Raw genomic sequence first — 11,671 nt, 5'->3', positions numbered from 1 at the left:
ACCCCATTTAAAATTCACACTCCCTGTGTGGAAGATTAAGGCATGTCTTCCATAGGGGGTATATGGATTTCAACTGGAATAGCCCACTACCCCTTTTCAAGATTTTATTCCAGATTTGACTCAATAGATACTGTAATTTAGAGGCTCCCATCCATGTTGCATCTAAATCGTTCCCATGTTACAGTTTTATTACACTATGGAGGAGTGTATAATTTTTGGACCACTATTCATGAAGCCATTTGGATGATGTTACAATGAATTTATGATTAAATATTGATTATGGTTAGGGTTAGGATATTAGCGGTAGGTGTGTGTGTGTATCAAACAAGAAATACTATATGCTGCAGCTCAAACAAGGAAGCAATTTTCCTCCAAAAATATTAGAATGGCTGGTCCAAATCAGAATACAACTCCTAGGTAAATGTAATCCTTAAAATATGATTGAGTTTATTTTTTTGTAACATTTGCTATAAATAGCTGGTAGAAACATAGAGTAAATTGTATAACTGTAATTTTGTTATAGTCTATTCTATTACCCCCACGACCCATTATTCAAAATCGCGCACTGTGATTTGTTGAAACGCGTCACATGAAAGACCATTAATTAGCGATAAAGTGGCCAGGGCAACAAACTTTATGTTCTTCTATCACCACAGCGCACAGCAAAGCGCACAGCACACCTGCTTATGTAGGGGAGAATGGAATGCCAGGGGTGTGTTATTGTATGTGCATACATGCTTATAGGGGAGAATGGAATGTTAGGTTGTGTTATTGGAATGTGCATACGCTTTGGCTACACGTAGGCGTTCCACCTTGAGGTAAACAACTTGAAATATTTGGGCAAAATATGTGATATTTTCTCTTTAAATCGCACTATTTTGTGGTAATAGAATAGAAATAAAGGGTGCAGCATTATCCTCGGCGGTAAAAACGTTTTAAATATTTACGTTTTTACTGCCTCGGACACATTATTTTCATGTGTAAAGGATCATGCTGCACCCTTTATTTCTTAATTAAACAGTACTGCAATGTGACCATATAATACAATGTATTGCAGTGCATGGCTCTATTGTTACAAGATCAGTAATAATAATGTTGTTATAAATCTCAGGAAAACTTTTTATCAACCATTCATAAGTACTCTGGTGTACTGTACACATGGTGAATTTAGAATGCATGCCTATTGATATTGTAGCAGAGTTGCATTTTATAGTTAAGAAATTTAGGATAAACAAAACTAGAAGTCTAGAAATAGCTCTGTTAAAATATGGCTGAAAAGTATTGCATTTTATACAGAATAATTATTATATTATAATCTTCAATTGTGCATGTACATATATGACCTATTGCTAATTCTGAAATTGTCTATACCAATCATTTGGTTTAAAATATATGTTAAGCAATTTGGGGGAGTGAAAAAAAGGTTTGGAAGAAAAAATTGTTAGAAATTGGGCATTATAAGTAACAGATGCTTCCATGTAAAATCAGTATGAATCATAAAAGTAAAATGACAGTGGCAAGTGACATATTATTCTCACAGTTTCCCTGTCTTTGACATCATATCGTTATGAATTTGGCAGTTGGTAGAATCTAAATTTGTCTTTTTGATAAATTCATAATATGCATAAATTATTTGAAAAAGAATAACAGATCATGCGATTGCTGGTCCTCTATCCTCTTATTCAAAATAATTCTTGAGTAACAGTAACATGGATTTAACAAAAAGACGGAATTCGGATTTGGCCGTCTGCCAAAATCATAATGATAATATCTTATTTTGTATTGTGATGTTTGCTCAGTTTTTGATTGTGGATTTCATCAGGGACCATGTATGAAGGAACTGGAAACGGCTTCCACCCATTGTACCATGCGAGTTGCTGGTTTACAACTATCCTCAGTTGAGCAAGCATGCATAATATGTTGATCGATAGACCCTGGTACAAATCCCAGCACAGTTACAACACAGTGCGGGCTTGTCTTGCACATTGCAAAATGAGCCTACATGTTTGCCTATGAGGAGAGACTTTAGAAATGCCAACATTAATCTTCAAAGAATGTTATTTTAAGAATTATTTCAGTATCAAAATCAGTAGGAACATAAAGCGTACGGTGTACACATTCCAGAAAAAATGTAAATTTGTTTGTTCTAGCATTCTATATCTCCACTAAATTTTGTCTCCAAAATCCTATGTAAATGATTCTCAATGAAATTATGTTCGACAAATGATAGACATTTTACATTACTTGAGAGAATATTGGAATATTTTGATGCTTTTTTGGTATTTTGAAGGGTAACATGAGTAAATAATAAGAAATCAAAAATCGTGCCCTTGGCACAACTCTCATGTAATCGAAGGTTATAAAAGATACTTTGATAACAATAGCTATCACTAATCCATTTCCAGTCCCTTCATACACGGTTCCTGATTTCATGCAGCCTCTACGCTCTAATTGTATATGAATAATTCATGCAAAATTCTTTAATCTCATTATTGCTTTGTAGTTTCTGTACTTCCGTAATGTGTAAACAATCAGTGAATTGTCTGTCGAGTACTATGAATGATTAAATCATGTAAAATCATGTAATGAACTTATAATTCCTGTTGAGTCTCGAGTATTATTGATTAAATCATGTAAAGCGGCAACAGCCAATATCGTAATTTTTCATGCTCATGAAGTTTTTGTTTTAGAAGAACATATGTATCTCCATCTAGCACTTTTGTGTAGTTTTACCTGTTGTGTGAATTGGATGGTGGTGACTGATGTGTATGTTTTTCTCCTTTGTCTGTGGTGATGGCTTATGTCTACGTAGCTTGCTTTGGTGCTCCTTCAAGAAGAGGAATTTACATTCTACTATTATTACTCAGGGAACAGACCACCAAATATCCTCTCTGGCACAAGAAAAGCACTGAAAAATATTTGTAGCATTTTCTACCCAGTGTGACAATATTCATCACTTGATCCCCATATTAATTAAGGACTAAATTATTATCAAGGCTTTTATTTTGGACTATGCCTTCATAGAATCAGTTTTTATTACACTTTTTGCATATTTGGTATAATGCGCTGCTATAAATAGCGTCTGACATGCGCATCATCAATGTAACTCCTGAACAAAAGACAAAGAAAACTAGAAGTAAATAAAGGAAAATAACTTTTGAGTTTTTAACAATAGTGGATTGTGATGATTTTTTTTTCATTGGTTAGAAGCAAGCTTAACCTCGAGAATATGTATTATTTTTTTTTGCTCACTGTATTTGGATAATTGCTTACAGTACTTGCCAGGTTCCATTTTGTTACTTTGCATCAAATAAGCGACAAGCCTTTGATCGTTATGCATGCTTGTTTTTGGATGCATTTTATACAGAGAAATTCTGTCCGATGTAATCAATTATTCATTTGGGGGGGGGGAGTAATCTAGAGTAGCTCCCTCCAAGGAGAAATGTGCCACGTATGCGATCACTATTTCTGTCTGCATGTGTCAAGTTTCGATAAAAAGATGCCATTTGAAAAGTTTAATTACTATAGGGAACTGACACTTGGTATAACCATGATCATTGGGTGGGGACTTATAATACCCAGAAGGATGTTGAGGTCAAAGGTCATTTAAGGGTCAAATTTGATATAGCTGTAAGTTTGAAGTTGAAGTTGGTGGATATAGTGGGGAACATGTAGGGGTCAAATTTTGAAATTGCTTCAATTAGGCACATTTTTATTAAATTGTGAATAATAAATTCAAGCAAAAAAATTCTTTTTCTACAAATTGCAATTTATTTTGTTTTTACAAATTCCAACTGTACTGTATTTTCTTAAAATACAATATTTGTTTGTATATAGCCATGACAAACTTTGTCATGAACTTTTTAATGTTTAAGTTTCCTACAATAACAGAGGGCATGGTTGGTACTACACCATTTTTTACCTTGTGAAGGCAGTGATGTCTGTTTGCAGCTGCAAATTGCTAGCATTCATTCAAATCAATGGCGTACACAGACGCACGCCGCATAGATGCACGCATGAAACAGCTGTCTCAATGTGTTGACATCACTGCATCGTCAAGACGAAAAATGGTACAGATTAAATAAAATATACATTAGTCTCCTTGTAATAATATAATGTAATAATAAACCAAAAACAAAAGTGTCCTATATCAAACAAATTTTCAGTCTTTCTTAAAAACTCATTGACAGTTAGAAAAGTGAAATATTATTTAGTATATTTTTATACCAAGTATCAAAATAACACAACATACATGTATAGCCTTAGTGTCAAATACCACAACTTTCAGTTAAGACATGTTTTGGGACATCAGCTTCATTGCACAATTTTTCATGAATTCGAGTAATCACTCCTTAAATAAACCAAACTTTTTATCAACAATTCTACTACGATTCCAAGGCTCCCAAATCGTGTATAATATGAAGCTCATACGACATTCCGTTTTTGAGTTACGAGACAAAAAATAACTTTGACTCGGTATAATGCAGTTTAAACCCCTAATTACAAAATGTCTGGAATTTATCATAGGGGATATTTTCAGTGACCACTCCCTAAATAAACTAATTTCTTCATCAACAATTTCAGTATGATTGAAAATAGAATATCATCTACTCCCAAATTGTGTGCAAGATGAAGCACATACGACTTTCCATTTTTGAGTTATTAGACAAAAACAACATTTGCACACTTTGTCAAAATTCCGTGCAGAATTTGTTATGATTCACACCGGATAATGCCTGGTCAATCATAAAAAATTCTGGCCATGAGTCTTCACATTTGAGCACAAGTCCACACTGCCCATGTGGGGCAATCCTGTCTTAAGGTAACACACTAACAGGTGTCCTCTGATTATCTCCTGTACTTTTTTCCATTTGAGACAACTCTTTTTATACAATGGATAGATTTTATTGGGGTCTGTTCTGAACTTCCGAGGGCATTCAAAATTTCCCTTCACAATATGCAAGTATCACTTAAAACAAAAAATAACCAAAAAATTAAAATAACACTCAAAAATATTTTTTCTCCATTTACACATTTTTCTTTTTAAAGTGATACACTTTCCAAATTTGAGGAATGTACAAAGTATTTTACTCAATATCATATCTGCTTTCAGCTTTCTCAACATAATACATATCTATACAGTATATCTACAATATATGTAATCATTTAAATAGATACTTTCCTCTTTCTAATATGCTCATTCTGCTATTAGGAATTTATATTGCATATTTTATTTCTGTACAACTAAATCCAATTGGCAGAGAAGATATCTGAAACTTCCCACAATGCATTTCTTCCATTTCAATTTTCTGTACTGATTTGCTATCTAGTGCAACATGGGTCGATTAGATAATGTAGTAACAAAGGGTTCCTCAGTGAGCAGAGCACATCCAGATCTTGCAAAAATTTTTATTTCTTGACTATCTACCCAATTTGCCCAATGGATTCTCAAAGTGAATACAAAAGGGAACCTGTACAATTTCTCAAAGTGAATACAAAAGGGAACCTGTACAAAGTAAGGGGAGTGCCATTTGATGAAATGAAGACGTATCATGTTGCAAATGATTCTGGGAAGGGTAAGGTATCTTCTCTGTCCAATAAGTATAAATTGATAATTTTTTCAATTTCACTTTTATTTATATCAGGTTTCCAAGAGGCAAAATTAATACTGTATTGCATAGTTTCTACACAGGACAGGGATGACAGTGGTCTGTTCCAGTTGAATTCCAAGCACCTCCATGGAAAACATGACCTTAATCTTCCACTTAAGGAGTGTGAATTTAAAATGGGGTAATCTGAATGTGTGACTCCATTTGAAATCTACATTCCCTGTGTGGAAGATGAAGGTCATGTCTTCCATAGGAGGTGTATGGATTTCAAATAGCCCAACCTTCTGAATATGTTCACATCACACAAATGATACCAACAAATTTGTGAAAATTCTTAGGAATAAGAATTTGCAAGTACTATCATTAATATCTTGGTGTAGATTATTCATCCAGTAGTTCAAAACATTATTTTGTAAATTAAATCAAATACTGGAACTAAAAATTTGCAACTCACTTAGCTACGTTACATCCGAAAGCATCGGACGTTGTCACACGCATGGGACCCGGCGTTAGAAGACATTCCTCGCCATCTGACGTCACAACATCTTCAGTCAGATGCCTGATGAATTTCGATACTTTCGGACGCAACGTAGCAAAGTGAGTTGCAAATTTTTAGTTCCAGTATTTGATTTAATTTACAAAATAATACTATCATTAATACTACTACAGGGCCGTGTCCACAGAGAAAGCTGGAACTATTCTGAGAGAATAGTAGATGAAGAAGCCAAAAGATCACAGCTAGCCAAGCTTAAATTGGTAATTGGCTAGTCTCAGTGGACATGTGAACTTAAGTTAACATTTATTTTAACCATGTAGTGTAAGCCTGATATAAATAATAAGCTTATTTTAGGCAATACAAGAGCACACTATATAAGATACATAAGCTGATACAATGTATTATTGTATCTTAAAGTCATTCAAGGTAATACAATGTCGTCAGCCTGCTACAATAATTGCCAAGTCATTTTTTGTAATTTTGAGAACAAAATACAAAATATGATCCAAGCATGCATTTAAACATATTTATTCACCAATCTTTGCACAAGAACAAATGCTAATGAGACAAATTAAAGGGAATAGTCAGAAATAATTAAGCTGATTATGTAATTTTATACATGCTTGGTCCATATTTTGTTCTCAAAATTACAAAAAATGATTTAAGCAATTATCGTAGCAGTGACGATGTATTATCATGAAGTCATGAATTCAATATAATACAGATACTGAAAAATAAAGATGTACAAATTTACAGCAAATACTTATCCGAGAGCACTGCTTGCAAATTTTAATGCAAGTCACTCCCGTTCAACATCACTCCATTCAATAACACAAGATATTTGGTTTGTAGCTTGTCAGGACTTCATTGTCCATTATTTCAAAATCAGTCTTACAATTGCCAATTGCCCATAATACTTTCGCAAGACTTGTAATTGTTTCATTGTTATTGTCTGCTGTGGCCAAATAAAAAAGTTGCTATACATGGCACATAAATTATGTAGTTTCAATCTTGTTATAATGCAATGCATTATGGGATATGAGATAGTGTCAGTAGCCAAAACTATACAGCCCTGATTCTCATCCAATGGTACATTTAATGCAATTTGTTTTGTAAGTGAGCCAGTTTTGGAATCAAAAACAAGAATATTTTATGCAAAAAATTAAAATTTTATGTTTATTTTGACATAATATAACTTTTCTCTGTTGCTTTCAACAAACAAAATAAATACCGACTTACCATAAATCACATATGGTTGAAAATTATAATTGTGCAGCATATATAAACATTAGCACAAAACCTGAATATGATCTGCTTCTCTCCAGATCTCTCTCATCTCATGTCCAATTATAGTTCCACTTTGCAACAAGTTCTGGACACATTGAACAACAATACAGTACAAACCTTTGGTTTCTCACAAGTTTCAATATACAATGGTGAAAACACACAAACACTGCATCAATTTCATAACACACCTGTCACACTTCTCAGATATGCTTTTCTTTGAACACTCTATACATGATAGTTTTCAACTTTTTTCACCAGTTATTTGTTACAAAATGAGTGAAATTCACACACAATTAGAAGTGAGACAACCCAGCCAGTCAGCCTCTATAATAATGTCATTTACACAAGGTGTAATATTCATGGGGCATCAGCAATACAGGTACCAGGTTCTTTAACAAATTCATCCGTTGGTGGTCTCGCTAATTCATCCATGGATTTACTTCTTTTATGCTCGTGGATAGTTGGGAGCGGACATCCGCCAGCTATGTTCTGTTGCGACCTGTGTAAGTTTGAAATGGAAAAATAAATAAAGAATGTGATTTAAAATTTGAATTACTGAGTTGTGCAGACAGCTATATGTATAATTATTTTTTTAAATAATAGACACACAAGATTCTAACTCTATGACTTACAGTAACAAGGATAATTATACATCTGACTGCAAACAAGCCTTTGGTAAATGTTATGCCCATGGTCAACATTTCACGAATATCACAATGTTCATATCTTACATCACTACCATGGAAATGGTACTGAGCTATTATACAAATATATACTGCCATGAGAGGTTTTGGTTAAAACTATGGGCCCAAGGTGAGATCAATAGTACTATTTTCCTGAGGGGCGCAGCCCCGAATGAAAATAGTATTATTTGATCTCAACGAAGGACCATAGTTTTAACCAGAACTTCAAATAAAGGCAGTATATATTTGTTTTATATACTTCATTAATATGTTCTTTGTTCATTTATTGGTTAATTTTTAAAAGAAAATTATTTGACGTTTTGACTCTCCAGCTTCTATCCTGAGTGAACAGCACGACCAATTTAAGCACAACCTATATTTTGCCCTTCAAAAAAGTCGAACAGGCTAAAATTGGGCTAACCAATTACAGCAGCGCGAATTCACGCTATGGCAGTTTCAAGCGTGCGTGAACTGTTCCGTCAAGATCGAATGCGCCACGCCGGAAGGCATGGTCAAAAGTACTATTTACGGCTTGGAGGTACTATTTATGGCTCATCCGGGACATTGAAAATACTATTTACGGCTTAGAGGTACTATTTACGGATAGGAGTACTGATGGTAAAACTATTTTTGGTCATGTGATCCACTTTTAACCAATCAATGAACAAGAATATATTAATGAAGTATATAACATGTAATAGTACTGGAGGCATATTACTTAAGCACATAGGGCAACTACAAAATTACAAGTTGGGAAAGAGCATCTAGCTAAAATGGTCGAATTCCGACAAGAGAAAACAACTGCTTTGTTTGTTTTCTCTCTTTATTCCTTCCTTCTTTCCCTTTGAGTCACCAAAAACTCCTTGGGGTGTTAGGGTTATTGTAATGCTTACCTATTGTGTTTCATGTGACTGCGTACTAAATGCCCAGCAGCCAATGCTGACATTAGAGACAGTTCCCCTGCTAGTACTGTGGCACATATAATGCGGGCTAGTCTGGCAGCATTTTGCCCTAGACATTTTGCACAGTATGCCCATGCTTTATTATAATGCTTACCTATTGTGTTTCATGTGACTGCGTACTAAATGCCCAGCAGCCAATGCTGACATTAGAGACAATTCCCCAGCTAGTACTGTGGCACATATAATGCGAGCTAGTCTGGCTGCATTTTGTCCTGGTTGGTGAATGTTAGAACCTCTGACACCCATCATCTGTAATGGAACATTCAGTATCAAAGTGTGATTCAAGTAGTCTAGTCACATTCTATGTATGTTTTGAAGCTACATACATGCATATAAAACTTAGCTGTTGAGGAGTTTGATATAATATAATAATGTGACACAATCTTGTCCATGGAGGGCATAGGCGGCAAATTTGAAAATAAGGTACGGAGTAAAAAACAAGAAAATACATAAGAAAATAGCGATCGCAAAACTTTAGGGCTCATATTGAAATTCCCTTACACAGGAAGGTGTGCGCCATCCTGCAGCTTTCCTGTGCTAGCCTTCTTCTGTTAAAATCCTGGGCAGGGTGTATCACTGATGCATATAATCCATCCGCTTTATGACCGAGCTTTCCTGAGGCGCGCGCTTAGCGAGGGGAATCCTGCCTTCTTTCTGTGTGAAAACGTGGTAGGGTATTTCAATATGAGCCCTTACAACAAAGTATGCTAGATCTTTGGTGTTTTCAGCCTAATGTTTGTATAATGTAATAATTCTACTAACTCAATTTCAAAAAAGCCTCCTTTGGCTTGCATGGACCAGAACGTGTCACTTATGATGTTTGAATTCACATGCCACTTTTGACCTCAAAATGCCCAATTGGGGGATTTATTAGTCAATTTATTTATGACTATTTTCTTGTTCCACAAACAATAATGGTTAAAGAAAAATTGGTTGGCATTTTCTTTCCAATTAAATCAAGAGCCAAATTCAACAATTCCTCAGTGGCTGATTTTTTTTTGATAAACCTGAGGACAATGAGCAATTTTATAAAAAGATCACATCATGAAACAGTTTATCAGACTTTGAAAAACACAAGACCACTGGTCAATTCTCTAACATTTATCATACCAATATCAACAACTCAATTTGCCAAAACTTTGGCTCAATTCCATGACACTATCACATCATATTAACAGCAACAACTCAAAGTTGGCAATACTTACATCAAGACAAGCACCTTGTGCTGGCAACACTGTTCCTCCTCCTATCGTGCCTACTTCAAGTGATGGCATAGTACAGCTAATATACAGATCCTCACCAGCAGGACCTGTTAACTCCATTAATGTGATACAGTTGGAACTTGCTATATTTTGAGCTGCATCCTGTGGAAGGTAATAACAAAATATTGACAAGTATTAATAAGATTCAAAAGATATCGGCATGAGCAATGGTTGATTTACTCATCTACACTATGTTCCTTTCGAAATATAATCAGATTGGATAGTGACTTTGCACAGTATTTTTAGTAGGATATGAGGGCACATCAAACACACCAAATTGCATTCTGAATACCAGGAATGTCCTTCTCATATCAAACAATTTTGATTTTTTAAATTTGTGATATAATACACATTTTATGGCAAATTATTAAAAAGTGATATTTTGACATTTAACAGTCCTTGAAGTAAACTTCTTAAATATTAAGATATGTATTGAAGTGTAGGAGGGAAAGCTGACTATCATTTGAAACTTTTGACCTTTCGTTTTGAAGATATACATTATTTTTCCCAAAAGACCTAAACGTCACCAGCCAATTTGTTAAGTTAAGAGAATTAAGTTAAGTTAAGTTGAGATCAAGATAGAATAGCACATTTGTATTTAGAAGGATCTAGTATCACTATCAGCCTTTTGAAAATTAACAACTCTATGCTGATCATTTACTATATAACGCTTAACCCCAAGAAAGGGTATGTTTAGATTAAAACTAAAAAAAAACACAACTTACCTGACCGGTGGCAAGAAATATAGCTGACACGATGTTGGCGGCATGAGCATTGAATCCCCCTATGCTACCAGCCATGGCTGAACCTACTAAGTTTTTGCTGATATTTAATTCTACTAAAGCTGCTGCAGTGGTTTTGAGCACCTAAAATAATCAAGAATAAAGAGGTTATAATGTTAATTACCTTGGTATTTTAAGCAAAACATCTCTCAATATTAACAAGTATTTTATATCAGGTGCAATATGTTAGCAATATTTTTCATGGTTGAAATATACTTTTCCCCTAGTGGTATCGATATCTGGTGTAATGTTGATGACTTTTTTTTAAAGCAACAAATATCTGGGATTGAATAAATATGTTAAGTTCCTGACTGTCTACTCCCTAGACATATATTGAGTAATTAATTTATTTCAATCAAATCAAATAATTGTTTTTTGACAATTCAACAACTGCACAATCAATCAGTCACTTACTAACTCACTCAAGCAATCAATCAATCAATTTAATCAATCAATCACTCAATTTAATCAATCAATCACTCAATTTAATCAATCACTCAAATCAATCAATCACTCAATTCACTCACTAATTCTAATCAATCAACTATCTCACCTGTTTAATGACATGGCCTGGGATGGTGGCTTCACTC

General features: G+C 34.4%; 1 protein-coding gene across 1 annotated transcript in view; it reads right to left on the bottom strand.

Moving 5' to 3' along the window:
• Positions 1–9,101: 9,101 nt before the first annotated feature.
• The window catches only part of LOC140158572 (3-hydroxy-3-methylglutaryl-coenzyme A reductase-like), a 34,618-nt gene continuing 32,048 nt past the window's right edge, over positions 9,102–11,671 (bottom strand). The window contains exons 17-19 of the mRNA XM_072181709.1: positions 11,025–11,165; positions 10,243–10,401; positions 9,102–9,286 (exon numbers count right to left, since the gene is read on the bottom strand). Coding sequence (XP_072037810.1) covers positions 9,128–9,286; positions 10,243–10,401; positions 11,025–11,165 — 459 coding nt within the window. The 3' untranslated portion in view covers positions 9,102–9,127. The remainder of the gene's footprint in view (positions 9,287–10,242; positions 10,402–11,024; positions 11,166–11,671) is intronic.

The sequence above is a fragment of the Amphiura filiformis genome, chromosome 8 (genome assembly GCF_039555335.1).
Source record: "Amphiura filiformis chromosome 8, Afil_fr2py, whole genome shotgun sequence".
Taxonomy (NCBI): Eukaryota; Metazoa; Echinodermata; class Ophiuroidea; order Amphilepidida; family Amphiuridae; genus Amphiura; species Amphiura filiformis.
Note: the sequence above shows the minus strand (reverse complement) of the source record. Positions and strands in the feature narration are given on the sequence as shown.